General features: G+C 46.5%; 1 protein-coding gene across 3 annotated transcripts in view; it reads right to left on the bottom strand.

The window, feature by feature from the left end:
- The window catches only part of LOC144479200 (liprin-alpha-2-like), a 159,063-nt gene that overhangs the window by 73,044 nt on the left and 68,890 nt on the right, over positions 1-17,129 (bottom strand). For all 3 annotated transcript variants that reach the window (XM_078197859.1, XM_078197860.1, XM_078197862.1), the window contains exons 9-11: positions 11,801-11,942; positions 1,875-2,101; positions 1,009-1,249 (exon numbers count right to left, since the gene is read on the bottom strand). In XM_078197859.1, the coding sequence (XP_078053985.1) occupies positions 1,009-1,249; positions 1,875-2,101; positions 11,801-11,942 (610 nt within the window). The remainder of the gene's footprint in view (positions 1-1,008; positions 1,250-1,874; positions 2,102-11,800; positions 11,943-17,129) is intronic.

Genomic DNA, 17,129 nt, shown 5'->3' with positions numbered 1-17,129 from the left:
GGGGGCATAAACCATGAGCGATCAAAGCTGAGGAATAAAGCTGAAAACACTTGGTATCGGGATGCACATCACGCGTACTGCCTGGTGTGCTCTCGATTTCAGATCATTAGTCGCAAGTGACTTCTGGCTTCTGTTTTTTACTGAGGTGGAAATCCTGCTAAAACTGTGCTTAAACAGCAAGGAAATTGAGCTGGGCATGTGGAAAGGCTGATGCAGACAAAATTGAGGCTGACGTATTCTGGGATAATGGATCTTTTTGTTGGTGACAATTCACCGCTGCTTCATACTGTTATAAGACCATAAGATGTAGCAGCACAATGAAACCATTCGATCCACCGAGTCTGCTCTGCCTGTCGATCATGGCTGATATGTTTCTCATATATTGATACTGTTAACCTCAGTAAACCATACAAGCCATTTTCCCCTTGGTTATTCCGTGCTACTTAAATAAAAACATTCAACCTATCAAAACAATCTGAAATATTTGATGAAAATCTTCACTATTTCAACAGGTTTATTTGGAATCACGTGCTTTCAGAGCGTTGCTCCTTCCTCAGGTGAGCAGCGCTCCAAAAGATCGTGATTCCAAATAAACCTTTGGACTTTAACCTGGTGTTGAGGAATTTCTTACTGTGCCCACCCCAGTCCAATGCCAGCATCTCCACATCTTTACTATTTCATCACTTCCTATTATGAATACATAAAGGTGGTGATAATATATATTTTTCTAATTCCATATTAATTTTTAAATAGAAACTATAAAGACATTTACTCCTTTGTCCCTCCATCTGGAAGCCACAATTTCATTTCACGCTGGAGTGACTTGCTTCACCTATTTGGATGAGGCTTCCTGTTTATAGCAAGAACATGTGAAAGTATAGATTTAGCACTGGTAGGTGCACATCGTAGATTCTCTTTCAGTTCCCAATAATTTTACAGCTGACTTGTTTGTTCCTGCACCTGTCCTCAAAACCCAACTCTCCCCTTTTCACCCAGTACAGAACTCACCAGGGTCATGATGCCCTGACGATCCAGGTCGTGGGAAGAGCTGCGTGGAGTAAGTTTGGGTGTGGAGCGCCCACTGACGGGCGGAGAAGAACTAGCCAGAGACAGGGCTGTGAGAGAAGTTGGAATGGAAGTCCCTGTCCGAATGCGGGTTAAATTTAGCCCATCCATGCTTCCGCTCCCCACACGACACTCAATCTCCTCAGCTCGTTGCTCAGTGGACTCCTTCTCCTCTTGGATCATCCTGCAGTGGAAAAGCAAGATCAATGATTATGTAAACATTGCACAGTTACTTATAAAACCACTCAATAATACACTGAGCAACTGGGCGGCACAGTGGTTAGCACTGCTGCCTCACAGCGCCAGGGACCCGGGTTCGATTCCCGGCTTGGGTCACTGTCTGTGTGGAGTCTGCACGTTCTCCCCGTTTCTGGTGGGTTTCCTCCGGGTGCTCCGGTTTCCTCCCACAGTCCATGCAGGTTAGGTGAATTGGCCATGCTAAATTGCCCCTTCATACCCCAGAATGCGTAGGTAAGGGGGATTAGTGGGGTAAATACGTGGGGTTACGGGGATAGGGCCTGGGTGGGATGCCCTGTCGGAGAGGCTGAATGGCCTCTGTAGGAACTGTAGGAACTCTATGATTCTATGACCCCTTAGATTCCAGCTAAAATATGAATTAATGTCACTAATCTTGTTATATTACTGCAATAACTCGATGCATCTGGTAAAAGTCATAACTTATGAAGCAAGGTGAAAGTGTTTATGATGCATAGCAAGTTATCACTCATGATGCAAGTATTTTGTTGTTACAGTACAAAGTCAATGTCGCAATAACTTTGAGAAGCTTCCATGTCCAGTCTCTGCCTTGCCTGATTTCTTTGTTGATGGCATCAAGCTGCTCCTGTAACATCATGGCCAGAGTCTGAGCGTCCGAATGTCCACTGGGTGAAAGCAGGTCCGCTGAACTGAACATTGTCTCTCCATCTTCATCATCAACGTCAGACATTTCTGGGTCACTTTCAAAGGTGTGTGTCACACTGGTCAGAACGTTTGCTTGCGGGGCACACTCCCAGTCCTGCTCATTTAGGGCTTGAATCTGGAAAGGCAGAAATATAGCAGTCAGTTACCAAGATTGGTGTAAATCTACAATTGTCATGCAACTCGTCTGAATTTAGATTTAACATGTCAACCCAGTTCCATGAAGTTTCAAGATTTCCATTTATGCTCACAATGCCAAACATGTAAAGACCTTACTTTGGCCACAATATCAGGGAGACACATGGGGCTAGCAGGAGTGGTCCAAATTTGAGCTAATACTAAGATGAGCGACAAAGCAGCTGATTCTGAGGCTCAATGAAACCTCCAAGGGGCAACTGAATATACATCTGTAAATGAGAAGTGGTGAGTTTTGACTGAAAAGAATTGGAACTCATACTTGAAAGGGAGGATTGGATGGTGGGGACAAACATAGGGGTTTGGGGGTTCAGGCTCACAAAAAACTAAAACAAATCATTGTGTTCTAGTGTAGGGGCTCACCATGTGCCATGAATACCCATTAGCACTTTTTTTGCCCCTAACTTCAAGATAAAGTCAGCACAGCATGGCAATCTCATGCCACCCAGTTCAGGTTTGTTTAAGGTGGCACGCACCAACCAGCTTTGTGCAGTTATGTCTGTGGTCAGCAGTTTTCCTTGTTGAACTCTGTGGCACAAGGGAGGGGAACAGGAGCTTTCATGGAGACTGGGAACTGGCAAAGATCATTTTTGGTAAGGACGGGGGTAAGGAAAAAGTTCAGGGCCTGAACGAATGGAAAAGGGATCCAAGGGAGGAAAGAGGGGTGAAGTGGGAAGGGCATGACGTCCTGGGAGTGATGATGAAGTGGACAGTCAGTCAATGAGGGATTGAAAGGGCAGTGGTGGCACTGTCCAAATGTGTCCATCTCAGGGAGTTGGTTGGCAGAATCCTTTCAGAGTTTTGAGTTCAGCTACATTTCAATTATCCCCACTGAGAGTGCTCTCGGACAATCTCTTTTCCAATGCACGGAAGGGGGGGTCAGGTGAGCCCACAAATCCCAAGACATTCCGCACGCAGCAAGGCAAGGACGACACTGGATAATGAATATTCAATAATGATCAAAAAATGCAACATTATTGTGGGAGAAACAAAGGAAACGCCTTTAACTCCCCTATAACCATCAGTACATCCAAATCATCAGGTGTGCCTATTTAGCTCTCTGACTAAGCCAGTCTTAACGATGGGGTGGACATGACTATCGTGAAGCCAATGTAATATGAAATATTTAGGAGTGAAAATTAAATTTGAAAAATAGCCTTGCCACCTCTGTGCTCTCAATAAGTCTCATGTTAATGGCAATGGAGTTTGCATAGGGAAGCTTTGGCCATTATGCAGAGCCTCCCTGTTTGTCCAATAGACTCTTTTACAACCTGCCTGTACCTGTGGAATTGCCAGCTGATGGTGGGTTTTCCCAATGAAAACCTTCCCCCCTGTGGAATCTCGCACGTCTCCCATGTATGCCACCGGCACTTAAAATTTTAATTGTAATCGTGTGGGAAATGGGGCAGGGCAAGATAGCACACATTTTCTTCTCATCGGGGTGGGGGCTGAGCAGGAACAAATGACAAAATTCCATTCAATGTTTCAGGTTAGGGATGGACAGGGTAAATAGAAACAGGTTAGATATATAGTGGATCAGCAGTTACAAATGAACAAAGATTATGAGGGATTTAGGATGGTGATCAAGAGACTTTTCTTTATACACACAGTGGGTACAAAGAAGTGAAATGCACTGTTCGTGATCGAGGAAGAGAACACTTCAACATTTAATAAGTTGGATGGATGGTGCAGGGGTGAAGAAATGTGGGAAATAAAGCAAGCACATGAGATTAGGACGATGCTCGAGTGGCGAATTAGAGTTATAGTCCACGATTCTCCTGAATTGGAACTAAATGCCAATAAGTGGTTTGCAAAAGACGAAGTTAAACCATTTATTCCTTTTGAAGAAACCACAGCTGTCAATCAGGCTTGGATTCTTTGTATACATTGTTGGTAGGAACAATGGGGTACTTGAGATGCAGTGTGAAGGGAAATGTAAATAAACACAGTTGGCTGGAGCCTGAGTAGAAATCACTTCTGCTTATATGAACAACTATTTTAAAAGTAATTCGCCACATGCGAAATGACTGAAACATCTCGGAGGATCAAAACGCCAGTGGTGCCTGGACTTCTGCAGCATTTAAGGGGCAGATTCAATGCCAAGAAAGTATAAATTGTGCAACGTCTCCTTCTAGGATGGGGGAACATACCACATAATGTAGAATCAGCACTTTCTGCTCAGAAGATGCAAGCTTTTTAATTGTTTAAAAATAGTTTTTTTTAAAAATCCAATTCAATCAAATTAAGTCCAATTCAGAGTCTCAACAAGTTGAGACATTCCCGATCCAAGCTGACAAGACAGGGCTCTCAACTCCTGTCTTGGGTTTGACCTACATGATCCAAGCTGATTGGAGCAGGCATTGCGCCTACTCCAAGGCTTGATGTCATTTGCATCTTAGCCAAAAGGCCGAGATGTCACTTTTAAAAATTGCTTCAAATGAAACGAAAATGTAACCTAATGACTTCAACCAAGTACAGCATGTCGATACTACACTTGATCTTAGCCAAAAGGCAGAGACACTTAAGTTTTTTTTAATACTTTTCCAATTCAATCAAATCAAGTCCAATTCAGAGTCTCAACAAGTTGAGACATTTCCCATCCAAGCTGACAAGACAGGGCCTTCACACCTGTCTTGGGCCTGATCTCCAAGAGCCAAGCTGATTGGAGGAGGGGGAGGTTTCCTCCTCCAAGGCTTGATCTCATTTGCATCTTAGCCAAAAGGCCGAGATGCCGCTTTTAAAAATTGCAGAGACACTTAAGTTACTTTAATTGGGATGAAAAAGGAGGTAGGAGGAGGAGCGACGGAGGAAGATACATCCTATTTGTACTCAGTTTACATCTTTCAAGTCAGGCTAACGAAACTGCAGTCCTATTGTTCTATACAATTCATTGTTGGAGAAGGTGATAGCCTAATGGTATTATTGCAAGACTATTAATCCAGAAACTCAGCTAATGTTCTGGGGACTCGGGTTCGAGTTCCGCCATGGCAGATAGTGGAATTTTAATTCGATAAAAAATATCTGGAATTAAGAATCTACTGATGATCATGAAACCATTGTCGATCGTCAGAAAAACCCATCTGGTTCAGTAATGTCCTTTAGGGAAGGAAATCTGCCGTCCTTACCTGGTCTGGCCTACATGTGACTCCAGAGCTACAGCAATCTGGTTGACTCTCAACTGCCCTTGGGCAACCAGGCAATGAATGCTGGCCAGCCAGCGACGCCCATGTCCCATGAATGATAAAAAAAATTGTTTCACTCCTTTGCTGAATATCATATTTCCTATCTCAAATCTTCAATTGTTATTGTTATGAAACGCCTTGAAATAACTAGGGCCTCAGTTGTCAACTCATTCATATCTTTGAGGATTCACAGCTGATCTAGCTACACGAGCAACACTTAATTCCTTGAGATTCCTCTGAACACATGCGTTCACTTCATTGATATTTCCATTGTTTAAAACGCTCTGAGATCCATGAATTAATCTGCTATGTCCATATAACTTTACAACTGTGAAAATTGAAGATTGCAATTGCATTTAATTAACTTGGACTTTACCAAGGCCTTTGACAAGGTACTGCATGGTAGGTTGTTGCATAAAGTTAAATCTCACGGGATCCAGGGTGAGGTATCTCAATGGATACAAAATTGGCTTCTTGACAGAAGCCAGAAGGTGGTTGTAGAGGGTTGTTTTTCAAACTGGGGGCCCGTGACCAGCGGTGTGCCCCAGGGATCAGTGCTGGGCCCACTGTTATTTGTCATTTATATTAATGATTTGGATGAGAATATAGGGGGCATGGTTAGTAAGATGCAGATGACACCAAGATTGGTGGCAAGGTGGACAGTGAAGGTGGTTATCTCCAATTGCAGCGGCATCTTGATCAATTGGGCCAACGAATGGCAGATGGAGTTTAATTTAGACAAATGCGAGGTGATGCATTTTGGTAGATCGAACCTGGCCAGGACTTACTCAGTTAATGGTAGGGCATTGGCGAGAGTTACAGAACAAAGAGATCTAGGGGTACATGTTCATAGCTCCTTGAAAGTGGAGTCACAAGTGGACAGAGTGGTGAAGAAGGCATTCGTCATGCTTGGTTTCATCGGTCAGAACATTGAATACAGGAGTTGGGACGTCTTGTTAAAGTTGTACAAGACATTGGTAAGGCCACACTTGGAATACTGCGTGCAATTCTGGTCACCCTATTATAAAAAGGATCTTATTAAACTAGAAAGAGTGCAGAAAAGATTTACTAGGATGCTACCGGGATTTGATGGATTGAGTTATAAGGAGAGGCTGAATAGACTGGGACTTTTTTCTCTGGAGTGTAGGAGGCTGAGGGGTGACCTTATAGAGGTCTATAAAATAATGAGGGGCACAGATCAACTAGATAGTCAATATCTCTTCCCAAAGGTAGGGGAGTCTAAAACTAGAGGGCATAGGTTTAAGGTGAAAGGGGAGAGATACAAAAGTGTCCAGAGGGGCAAGTTTTTCACACAGAGAGTGTTGAGTGTCTGGAACAAGCTGCCAGAGGTAGTAGTAGAGGCAGGTACAATTTTATCTTTTAAAAAACATTTAGATAGTTACATGGGTACAATGAGTATAGAGGGATATGGGCTAAATGCGGGCAATTGGGATTAGTTTAGGGTTTTTTTTAAAAAAAGGGCGGCATGGACAAGTTGGGCCGAAGGGTCTGTTTCCCTGCTGTAAACCTCTATGACTCTGTAACTTTCTGTATCTTGAATCTCTTCAATATTTCTGCCCAACTTTATCCTTGAAGGACATATCTGGTTTCAACACATCCATTGCGACTTAATATTTGTGTTCCCCATCTGGTTAAGTGCAGACTAATTAATCTACATAGTTTCTGAAGTTATGGATAAAGTGAATCCTTTCTTGGTGTGCCTTAAACAAATAATCATTGGTGTCAGCTATTTTGCTCATGTTTTGTTTGTCCCAGTAAACGCCACGAAAAATATTATTTGCATCTTAATATCTACTTAATTTTATTCAGTTCTTCAGATCACTGGAACCAAAAGAGAAAATGCTGGAAAATCTCAGCAGGTCTGGCAGCATCTGTAAGGAGAGAAAAGAGCCGACGTTTCGAGTCCAGACGACCCTTTGTCAAAACTAAAAGGCATAGAAAGTGGGAGATGTTTATACTGCAGGGGGAGGGAATGAAAGATGAGTCATAGCCACAGAAACCAGGGGAAAGGCTGCTAATGGCAGCCCAGAGAGAGAATAAAGGGTGTGAATGGCCAAACGGCAGAGAAGCTGTAAGCTGTGACAGATGGGATGTTGGGGGAGGGGGGGAAATGGGACAGAGGCAGAATGTAGAAAAGGGGAAGCGGGGGCGGGGGGGGAGGGGAGGAAGGTAAGGGAGGGGGATGAAGTAGGGGGAAGAGTGGGGGGAAGAAAAATTAAGAAAGACAATAAAGAAATAAAAGGTAGAGAATAGTAAAAAAAAAATTTTCTTCAGATCACTGGACTTGATGGCATTTTTCTCCACATATAACCTCAACGTCTTCACCACTCCACATGGCTTCTCAATTCCATATTCCCACCCCGGATATATGCAATCTTATTTGTATCTGTACAAGCCATATATTAACTACCTTATTGTAGCGTCTCCAATTACTGAGGGGAGAGGGTGAATCGCCAACAGTCAGAGAGATGCAAACTTTATAGTTATAATGAGGCACTTTAACTATCTGAATATCGACTGGGATAGTAATTGTGGAAAGGACAGAGAGGGACAAGAGTTCCTGCAGCGTATTCAGGAAAATTTGATACTACAGTATGTTTCCAATCCAATGAGAAGAAGGAGGCAATGCGACACCTGGTTCCTGGGAATGAGGTGAGCCAAGTAGATCAAGTGTCAGTAGGAGAATAGTTAGGAAACAGTAATCATTGTATCATAAGGTTTAGACTGGCTGTGGAAAAGGATAAAGAACAATCCAAAGTAAAAATAATTAACTGGGCCAGTTGCAAAGGAGCAAGAATGAATCTGGCCGAATCAAGTGGACTCAAAGGTTGGCAGGAAATAAGGTAGCAGAATAATAGGCTAACTTCGAAGAGGAGGCTGTTCAGGCACAGTCAAGGTACATTCCCCCAAAAAGGAAAGGTTGGACAAACGAATCCAGAGCTCCCTGGATGACAAATAAAAATAGAAATTAAAAGTAAAGAAGAAAAAGTGAGCTTATGACTAATGTCAAAGAGCAAATACAATTGAGAACCTATGGAAAGTTCAGAGAGGAGGTGAGAAAAGAAATAAGAGAAGCAAAGAGGAAGTCCAAAAACCGACTGGTAGCTAACATAAAAAGTTATCCCAAAGTCTTCGATAGGCATATAAATAATAAAAGGGTGGGAAAAGGAGGAGTATGGTCGATTGGGGATCAGACAGGGGATTTTGACTGGAGGCAATGGGTTAGGCTGAGGTATTCAATTAATACCTTGCAGCTGTCTTTACCAAAGATGATGTTGTTACCCAGAGGGGGTAAAGAGGGGGTATTTCAGACATTAGATGGGTTCAAAATTGGTAAGGTATTGAATACTCTGTAATTCAAGTTGATAAGGCACCAGGACCAGCACTTGGATGTGATGCTTCGAAGGGTACTGAAGGAAGTGAGAGTGGAAATTGTGGAGGCATTGGTCAGAACCTGTCAATCTTCCTTTGACTTAGGGTGGCATCAGAGGACTGGAGATTTATTTGAAGAAAGGTGGAATGATGTGCCCAGCAACAACAGTCAGTGCCTACTTTAAGCTGTGGTTATGTGCTTGTAAATTGTGACTCTAAGTGAAGCGACTTTAAGTGAAGCGTCTTTAAGTGAAGCGTCTTTAAGTGAAGCGTCTTTAAGTGAAGCGTCTTTAAGTGAAGCGTCTTTAAGTGAAGCGTCTTTAAGTGAAGCATCTTTAAGTGAAGCGACTTTAAGTGCATCCTTTAAGAATTGATGTTAAAACCAGAATGAGGTTTCTTCAGATATTACTAACCAAGAAAAAAAACGATGATCAAACTGAAATACTGTGCTGTACGCGTGCAGCAGTGTACATTGCAAAATATGAAATACATCACTCAATACAGAATAAATACAATACAATAACCAATAAAAAATATATACTCACCATACAGGTATCTGGACAGTGTGCTTAGGTTGATCAGACTTTATCTAGTGACTGAAGTAGGTCAGTACAATTATTAACTGAAATCTCAGAACAAGCCACACTGACCAAAAGCTGTCACAAGCTGAAATAGAGAATGTCGACGGGAGTTCAGCACCAGTGAAGCCAGGAGTGGAAGCAGAGGTGGTACAAGCCACCAGGAGAAGAAGAACACATCCATGACCTGCACAGAGGCTGGGCGGTGAGGCTGGAGGGTCAGGAAGCAAGGCTTGGGAGCAAGAGCAGGAGGCGAGGCCTGGGAGCAAGGGCGGCACTGGGGGAAAGAGGCACCGAGGGCAAGAGTGCAAATAATGTGGCTTTGTGAGCAGACAGGTAACATAAGAAATTGCACGCGGCAGACAACAGTAAATCTGACAATGTTAAATGGATACCAACACTACTCTATGAGTAACTTTAAAGTGAAACAACGTCGCATGAGTCAATGTTAAGCAAGGACTTACTGTATACACCAGTCAGTTTAACTTCAGTGGTGGGGAAACTTTTGGAAATAATAATTTGGGACAACATCAATAGTCATATGGACAAATGTGGGTTAATTAGGGGAAGCCAGCATGAATTTCTTAAGGGAAAATTGTATTTAACTAACTTGCTGGAGTTTTTTTGGAGGGGTAACAGACAGGAGGGCAATGTTGTTGATGTGGTGTACATAGACTTCCAAAAGGCATTGGATACAGTGCCACACAACAGACTTGAGAGCAAAGTTAGAGCTCATGGAATCAAAGAGAAAATAACAACATGGATACAAAAGGGGTTGAGTAATAGGAAACAGTGAGTAATGGTTAATGGATATTTTTCGGGCTGGAGAAACGTTTAGGGTGATATTCTCCAGGGGTCAGTTTTGGGACCCTTGCCTTTCCTGTAATATTAATAACCTAGACCTTGGTGTATAAGGAACAATTTCAGAATTTGCAGACAATACTGAACTTGGAACCATTCTGAACTGTGAAGAGGATGGTACAGAACTTCAAGTAGTTCTTATGTTCAAATGGACATAGGCAAGTTGGTGGAATGGGCAGGCAGGTAGCAGGTGAAGTTTAATGCAGAGAAATGCATTTATTTTGGTAAAAATAACATGGAGACACAATATAAAACAGAGGGTACAACTCTAAAGTGGATGCAGGAGCAGAGGGATTTGGATGTAAATGTGCATACATCATTGAAAGTGACAGAACAGGTTAAAAGAGTGGCAAATCCAGCAGATAATGAAGCAAACAGTATCTTTGGCTTTATTAATAGGGGCAACCGTACAACAGCAAGGTGGTTATGTTGAACACTGTACAGTCACTAGTTTGGCCTCAGCTGGAGTACTGAGTCCAGTTCTGGGTACTGCACTTTCGGAAGGTTGTGAAGGCATTAAAGAGGCTGCAGGAGAGATTCATGAGAATGGCTCCAGAGAGGAGGAACTTTAGTAATGAAGATGACTTGAGGAGCTGGGATTGATCTCCTTTAAGAGAAAGCTGAGAGGAGATTTGATGCACGTATTCAGAGTCAGGAATGATCTGGACAGAGAAGTTAGAGAGAAACTACATGCAGTTGTGAAATGATTGAGATTTAAAGTAATTGGCACAGGAAGCATAAGCGACACGAGGAAAAAGATTTTCACGCAGCGAGCAGTTAAGGGTTGGAATGGGAATCTATTGCCTGACAAAAGTGTGGTGAAGGCAAGTTCAATTGAAGCATTCTAAATGAAATTAGACTGTTTTCTGAGAAAGAGGAAATGTGTAGAGCTATGGGCAGTAGGCAAGAGAATGGCACTGAGTAAATTGCTCACTTGGAGAGACACAATGGGCCAAATGGCCTCTTTTTGCACTGTAATGATTCTACATTTCTGTAACTAAGATATAAGACCATAAGACATAGGAGCAGAATTAGGCCACTCGGCCCATCGAGTCTGCTCCGCCATTCAATCATGGCTGATATTTTTCTCATCCCCATTCTCCTGCCTTTTCCCCATAACCCTTGACCCCCTTATTAATCAAAATGTTTGTTTAGATGCTCCTTATTTCCACCTCCTGCCTTGCTACAACCACTCCCTTTTACCCAACTTTAGTATTTCTCTTAACTCTGCCTTATTTTGATACCCACTCTGCAGACATGCATTTAACTGCCTTGCAAGCTCAGTGATACATCCACCAACACGCAGGCGTGACTGCACATGCTTTTCAAAAGTGTCGCTCATCTATTTTACCCTTGTTTTGATGATGAAAATGATCTCACCACGACACATACAGCAACTTCTGCTGCACACATCAGTCACTGTAGCCAAGATGCCGACACAGCAAGTGGACATTCCAGTAACTGGCTCAGCCTGAGAACTCCCTAAACAGGAAAAGTGGCTCCAAAATTAAAAGGATGGGCAGGAAAAACAGGAATTTCAATGATTGAAAAAAAGCAAAAATTCTACCAATCTCCGTGATCCTTGCTCGAAACAAGCCATCAATGTACCTTAGTAGGTTCATCCCGCAGAGGTGTGAAGCGTCCTTTCTGAGGTCGCAGTAGCACTGTTGGTGTCCCGTAGAGTTCGGCTGGTGGTTCCACTACAGAACTGAGTGGGTACCTCAGATCTGTTGCACTGCCCAAGTGAGATCTACAAAGAAGCATTCAATCACTCTTTTTAAATGAAGGTTATATCATTTTTGTTTCAACTCATTCAAAAGTGTTTCCAAAAATGTGTCGGGCTCATGAAACACCTGCCTTTCAACTGGAAGTCTGTTTCACAAATCAGTGCGTGTGGAATGGGACTGCAGTATGGGTCAGTCAGTGTGTGTGGAATGGGACTGCAGTGTGGGTCAGTCAGTGTGTGTGGAACGGGACTGCAGTATGGGTCAGTCAGTCAGTGTGTGTGGAACGGGACTGCAGTATGGGTCAGTCAGTCAGTGTGTGTGGAACGGGACTGCAGTATGGGTCAGTCAGTCAGTGTGTGTGGAACGGGACTGCAGTATGGGTCAGTCAGTCAGTGTGTGTGGAACGGGACTGCAGTATGGGTCAGTCAGTGCGTGTGGGACCGGACTGCAGTATGGGTCAGTCAGTGTGTGTGGAACGGGACTGCAGTATGGGTCAGTCAGTGTGTGTGGAACGGGACTGCAGTATGGGTCAGTCAGTGTGTGTGGAACGGGACTGCAGTATGGGTCAGTCAGTGTGTGTGGAACGGGACTGCAGTATGGGTCAGTCAGTGTGTGTGGAATGGGACTGCAGTATGGGTCAGTCAGTCAGTGTGTGGGGAACGGGACTGCAGTATGGGTCAGTCAGTGTGTGTGGAATGGGACTGCAGTATGGGTCAGTCAGTGTGTGTGGAACGGGACTGCAGTGTGGGTCAGTCAGTGTGTGTGGAATGGGACTGCAGTATGGGTCAGTCAGTGTGTGTGGAATGGGACTGCAGTATGGGTCAGTCAGTGTGTGTGGAATGGGACTGCAGTATGGGTCTGTCAGTCAGTGTGTGTGGAACGGGACTGCAGTATGGGTCAGTCAGTGCGTGTGGAATGGGACTGCAGTATGGGTCAGTCAGTGTGTGTGGAACGGGACAGCAGTATGGGTCAGTCAGTGTGTGTGGAATGGGACTGCAGTGTGGGTCAGTCAGTGTGTGGAACGGGACTGCAGTATGGGTCAGTCAGTGCGTGTGGAACGGGACTGCAGTATGGGTCAGTCAGTGTGTGTGGAACGGGACTGCAGTATGGGTCAGTCAGTGCGTGTGGAATGGGACTGCAGTGTGGGTCAGTCAGTGTGTGTGGAACGGGACAGCAGTATGGGTCAGTCAGTGTGTGTGGAATGGGACTGCAGTGTGGGTCAGTCAGTGTGTGGAACGGGACTGCAGTATGGGTCAGTCAGTGCGTGTGGAACGGGACTGCAGTATGGGTCAGTCAGTGTGTGTGGAATGGGACTGCAGTATGGGTCAGTCAGTGTGTGTGGAATGGGACTGCAGTATGGGTCAGTCAGTGTGTGTGGAATGGGACTGCAGTATGGGTCAGTCAGTGTGTGTGGAATGGGACTGCAGTATGGGTCAGTCAGTGTGTGTGGAATGGGACTGCAGTATGGGTCAGTCAGTGCGTGTGGAACGGGACTGCAGTATGGGTCAGTCAGTGCGTGTGGAACGGGACTGCAGTATGGGTCAGTCAGTGTGTGTGGAATGGGACTGCAGTATGGGTCAGTCAGTGTGTGTGGAACGGGACTGCAGTATGGGTCAGTCAGTGCGTGTGGAACGGGACTGCAGTATGGGTCAGTCAGTGTGTGTGGAATGGGACTGCAGTATGGGTCAGTCAGTGCGTGTGGAACGGGACTGCAGTATGGGTCAGTCAGTGCGTGTGGAACGGGACTGCAGTATGGGTCAGTCAGTGTGTGTGGAATGGGACTGCAGTATGGGTCAGTCAGTGCGTGTGGAACGGGACTGCAGTATGGGTCAGTCAGTGCGTGTGGAATGGGACTGCAGTATGGGTCAGTCAGTGTGTGTGGAACGGGACTGCAGTATGGGTCAGTCAGTGTGTGTGGAACAGGACTGCAGTATGGGTCAGTCAGTGCGTGTGGAACGGGACTGCAGTATGGGTCAGTCAGTGTGTGGAACGGGACTGCAGTATGGGTCAGTCAGTGTGTGGAACGGGACTGCAGTATGGGTCAGTCAGTGTGTGTGGAACGGGGCTGCAGTGTGGGTCAGTCAGTGTGTGGAACGGGACTGCAGTATGGGTCAGTGTGTGGAACGGGACTGCAGTATGGGTCAGTCAGTGTGTGTGGAACGGGACTGCAGTATGGGTCAGTCAGTGTGTGTGGAACGGGACTGCAGTATCGGTCAGTCAGTGCGTGTGGAACGGGACTGCAGTATGGGTCAGCCAGTGTGTGGGGAAAGGGACTGCAGTATGGGTCAGTCAGTGTGTGTGGAATGGGACTGCAGTATGGGTCAGTCAGTCAGTGTGTGTGGAATGGGACTGCAGTATGGGTCAGTCAGTGTGTGTGGAATGGGACTGCAGTATGGGTCAGTCAGTGTGTGTGGAATGGGACTGCAGTATGGGTCAGTCAGTGTGTGTGGAATGGGACTGCAGTATGGGTCAGTCAGTGTGTGTGGAACGGGACTGCAGTATGGGTCAGTCAGTGTGTGTGGAATGGGACTGCAGTATGGGTCAGTCAGTGTGTGTGGAATGGGACTGCAGTATGGGTCAGTCAGTGTGTGTGGAATGGGACTGCAGTATGGGTCAGTCAGTGTGTGTGGAATGGGACTGCAGTATGGGTCAGTCAGTGCGTGTGGAACGGGACTGCAGTATGGGTCAGTCAGTGCGTGTGGAACGGGACTGCAGTATGGGTCAGTCAGTGCGTGTGGAACGGGACTGCAGTATGGGTCAGTCAGTGCGTGTGGAACGGGACTGCAGTATGGGTCAGTCAGTGTGTGTGGAACGGGACTGCAGTATGGGTCAGTCAGTGTGTGGAATGGGACTGCAGTATGGGTCAGTCAGTGCGTGTGGAACGGGACTGCAGTATGGGTCAGTCAGTGTGTGTGGAACGGGACTGCAGTATGGGTCAGTCAGTGTGTGTGGAATGGGACTGCAGTGTGGGTCAGTCAGTGTGTGTGGAACGGGACTGCAGTATGGGTCAGTCAGTGTGTGTGGAATGGGACTGCAGTATGGGTCAGTCAGTGCGTGTGGAACGGGACTGCAGTATGGGTCAGTCAGTGTGTGTGGAACGGGACTGCAGTATGGGTCAGTCAGTGTGTGTGGAACGGGACTGCAGTATGGGTCAGTCAGTGTGTGTGGAACGGGACTGCAGTATGGGTCAGTCAGTGTGTGTGGAACGGGACTGCAGTATGGGTCAGTCAGTGCGTGTGGAACGGGACTGCAGTATGGGTCAGTCAGTGTGTGTGGAACGGGACTGCAGTATGGGTCAGTCAGTGTGTGTGGAACGGGACTGCAGTATGGGTCAGTCAGTGTGTGTGGAATGGGACTGCAGTATGGGTCAGTCAGTGCGTGTGGAACGGGACTGCAGTATGGGTCAGTCAGTGCGTGTGGAACGGGACTGCAGTATGGGTCAGTCAGTGCGTGTGGAACGGGACTGCAGTATGGGTCAGTCAGTGTGTGTGGAACGGGACTGCAGTATGGGTCAGTCAGTGCGTGTGGAACGGGACTGCAGTATGGGTCAGTCAGTGTGTGTGGAACGGGACTGCAGTATGGGTCAGTCAGTGTGTGTGGAACGGGACTGCAGTATGGGTCAGTCAGTGTGTGTGGAATGGGACTGCAGTATGGGTCAGTCAGTGCGTGTGGAACGGGACTGCAGTATGGGTCAGTCAGTGTGTGTGGAACGGGACTGCAGTATGGGTCAGTCAGTGTGTGTGGAACGGGACTGCAGTATGGGTCAGTCAGTGTGTGGAACGGGACTGCAGTATGGGTCAGTCAGTGTGTGTGGGACCGGACTGCAGTATGGGTCAGTCAGTGTGTGTGGAATGGGACTGCAGTATGGGTCAGTCAGTGTGTGTGGAATGGGACTGCAGTATGGGTCAGTCAGTGTGTGGGGAACGGGACTGCAGTATGGGTCAGTCAGTGTGTGTGGAACGGGACTGCAGTGTGGGTCAGTCAGTGTGTGGAATGGGACTGCAGTATGGGTCAGTCAGTGTGTGGAACGGGACTGCAGTATGGGTCAGTCAGTGTGTGTGGAATGGGACTGCAGTATGGGTCAGTCAGTGTGTGTGGAATGGGACTGCAGTATGGGTCAGTCAGTGTGTGGAACGGGACTGCAGTATGGGTCAGTCAGTGTGTGGAACGGGACTGCAGTATGGGTCAGTCAGTGTGTGTGGAATGGGACTGCAGTATGGGTCAGTCAGTGTGTGTGGAATGGGACTGCAGTATGGGTCAGTCAGTGTGTGTGGAACGGGACTGCAGTATGGGTCAGTCAGTGTGTGGAACGGGACTGCAGTATGGGTCAGTCAGTGTGTGGAATGGGACTGCAGTATGGGTCAGTCAGTGTGTGTGGAACGGGACTGCAGTATGGGTCAGTCAGTGTGTGTGGAACGGGACTGCAGTATGGGTCAGTCAGTGTGTGTGGAATGGGACTGCAGTATGGGTCAGTCAGTGTGTGTGGAATGGGACTGCAGTATGGGTCAGTCAGTGTGTGTGGAATGGGACTGCAGTATGGGTCAGTCAGTCAGTGTGTGTGGAACGGGACTGCAGTGTGGGTCAGTCAGTGCGTGTGGAACGGGACTGCAGTGTGGGTCAGTCAGTGTGTGTGGAACGGGACTGCAGTATGGGTCAGTCAGTGTGTGTGGAACGGGACTGCAGTATGGGTCAGTCAGTGTGTGTGGAACGGGACTGCAGTATGGGTCAGTCAGTGTGTGTGGAATGGGACTGCAGTATGGGTCAGTCAGTGCGTGTGGGACCGGACTGCAGTATGGGTCAGTCAGTGTGTGTGGAACGGGACTGCAGTATGGGTCAGTCAGTGTGTGTGGAACGGGACTGCAGTATGGGTCAGTCAGTGCGTGTGGGACCGGACTGCAGTATGGGTCAGTCAGTGTGTGTGGAACGGGACTGCAGTATGGGTCAGTCAGTGTGTGTGGAACGGGACTGCAGTATGGGTCAGTCAGTGTGTGTGGAACGGGACTGCAGTATGGGTCAGTCAGTGTGTGTGGAACGGGACTGCAGTATGGGTCAGTCAGTGTGTGTGGAATGGGACTGCAGTATGGGTCAGTCAGTCAGTGTGTGGGGAACGGGACTGCAGTATGGGTCAGTCAGTGTGTGTGGAATGGGACTGCAGTATGGGTCAGTCAGTGTGTGTGGAACGGGACTGCAGTGTGGGTCAGTCAGTGTGT

The sequence above is a fragment of the Mustelus asterias genome, chromosome 25, assembly GCF_964213995.1.
Source record: "Mustelus asterias chromosome 25, sMusAst1.hap1.1, whole genome shotgun sequence".
Classification (NCBI taxonomy): Eukaryota; Metazoa; Chordata; class Chondrichthyes; order Carcharhiniformes; family Triakidae; genus Mustelus; species Mustelus asterias.
This window is presented reverse-complemented; position numbering and strand designations above follow the sequence as displayed.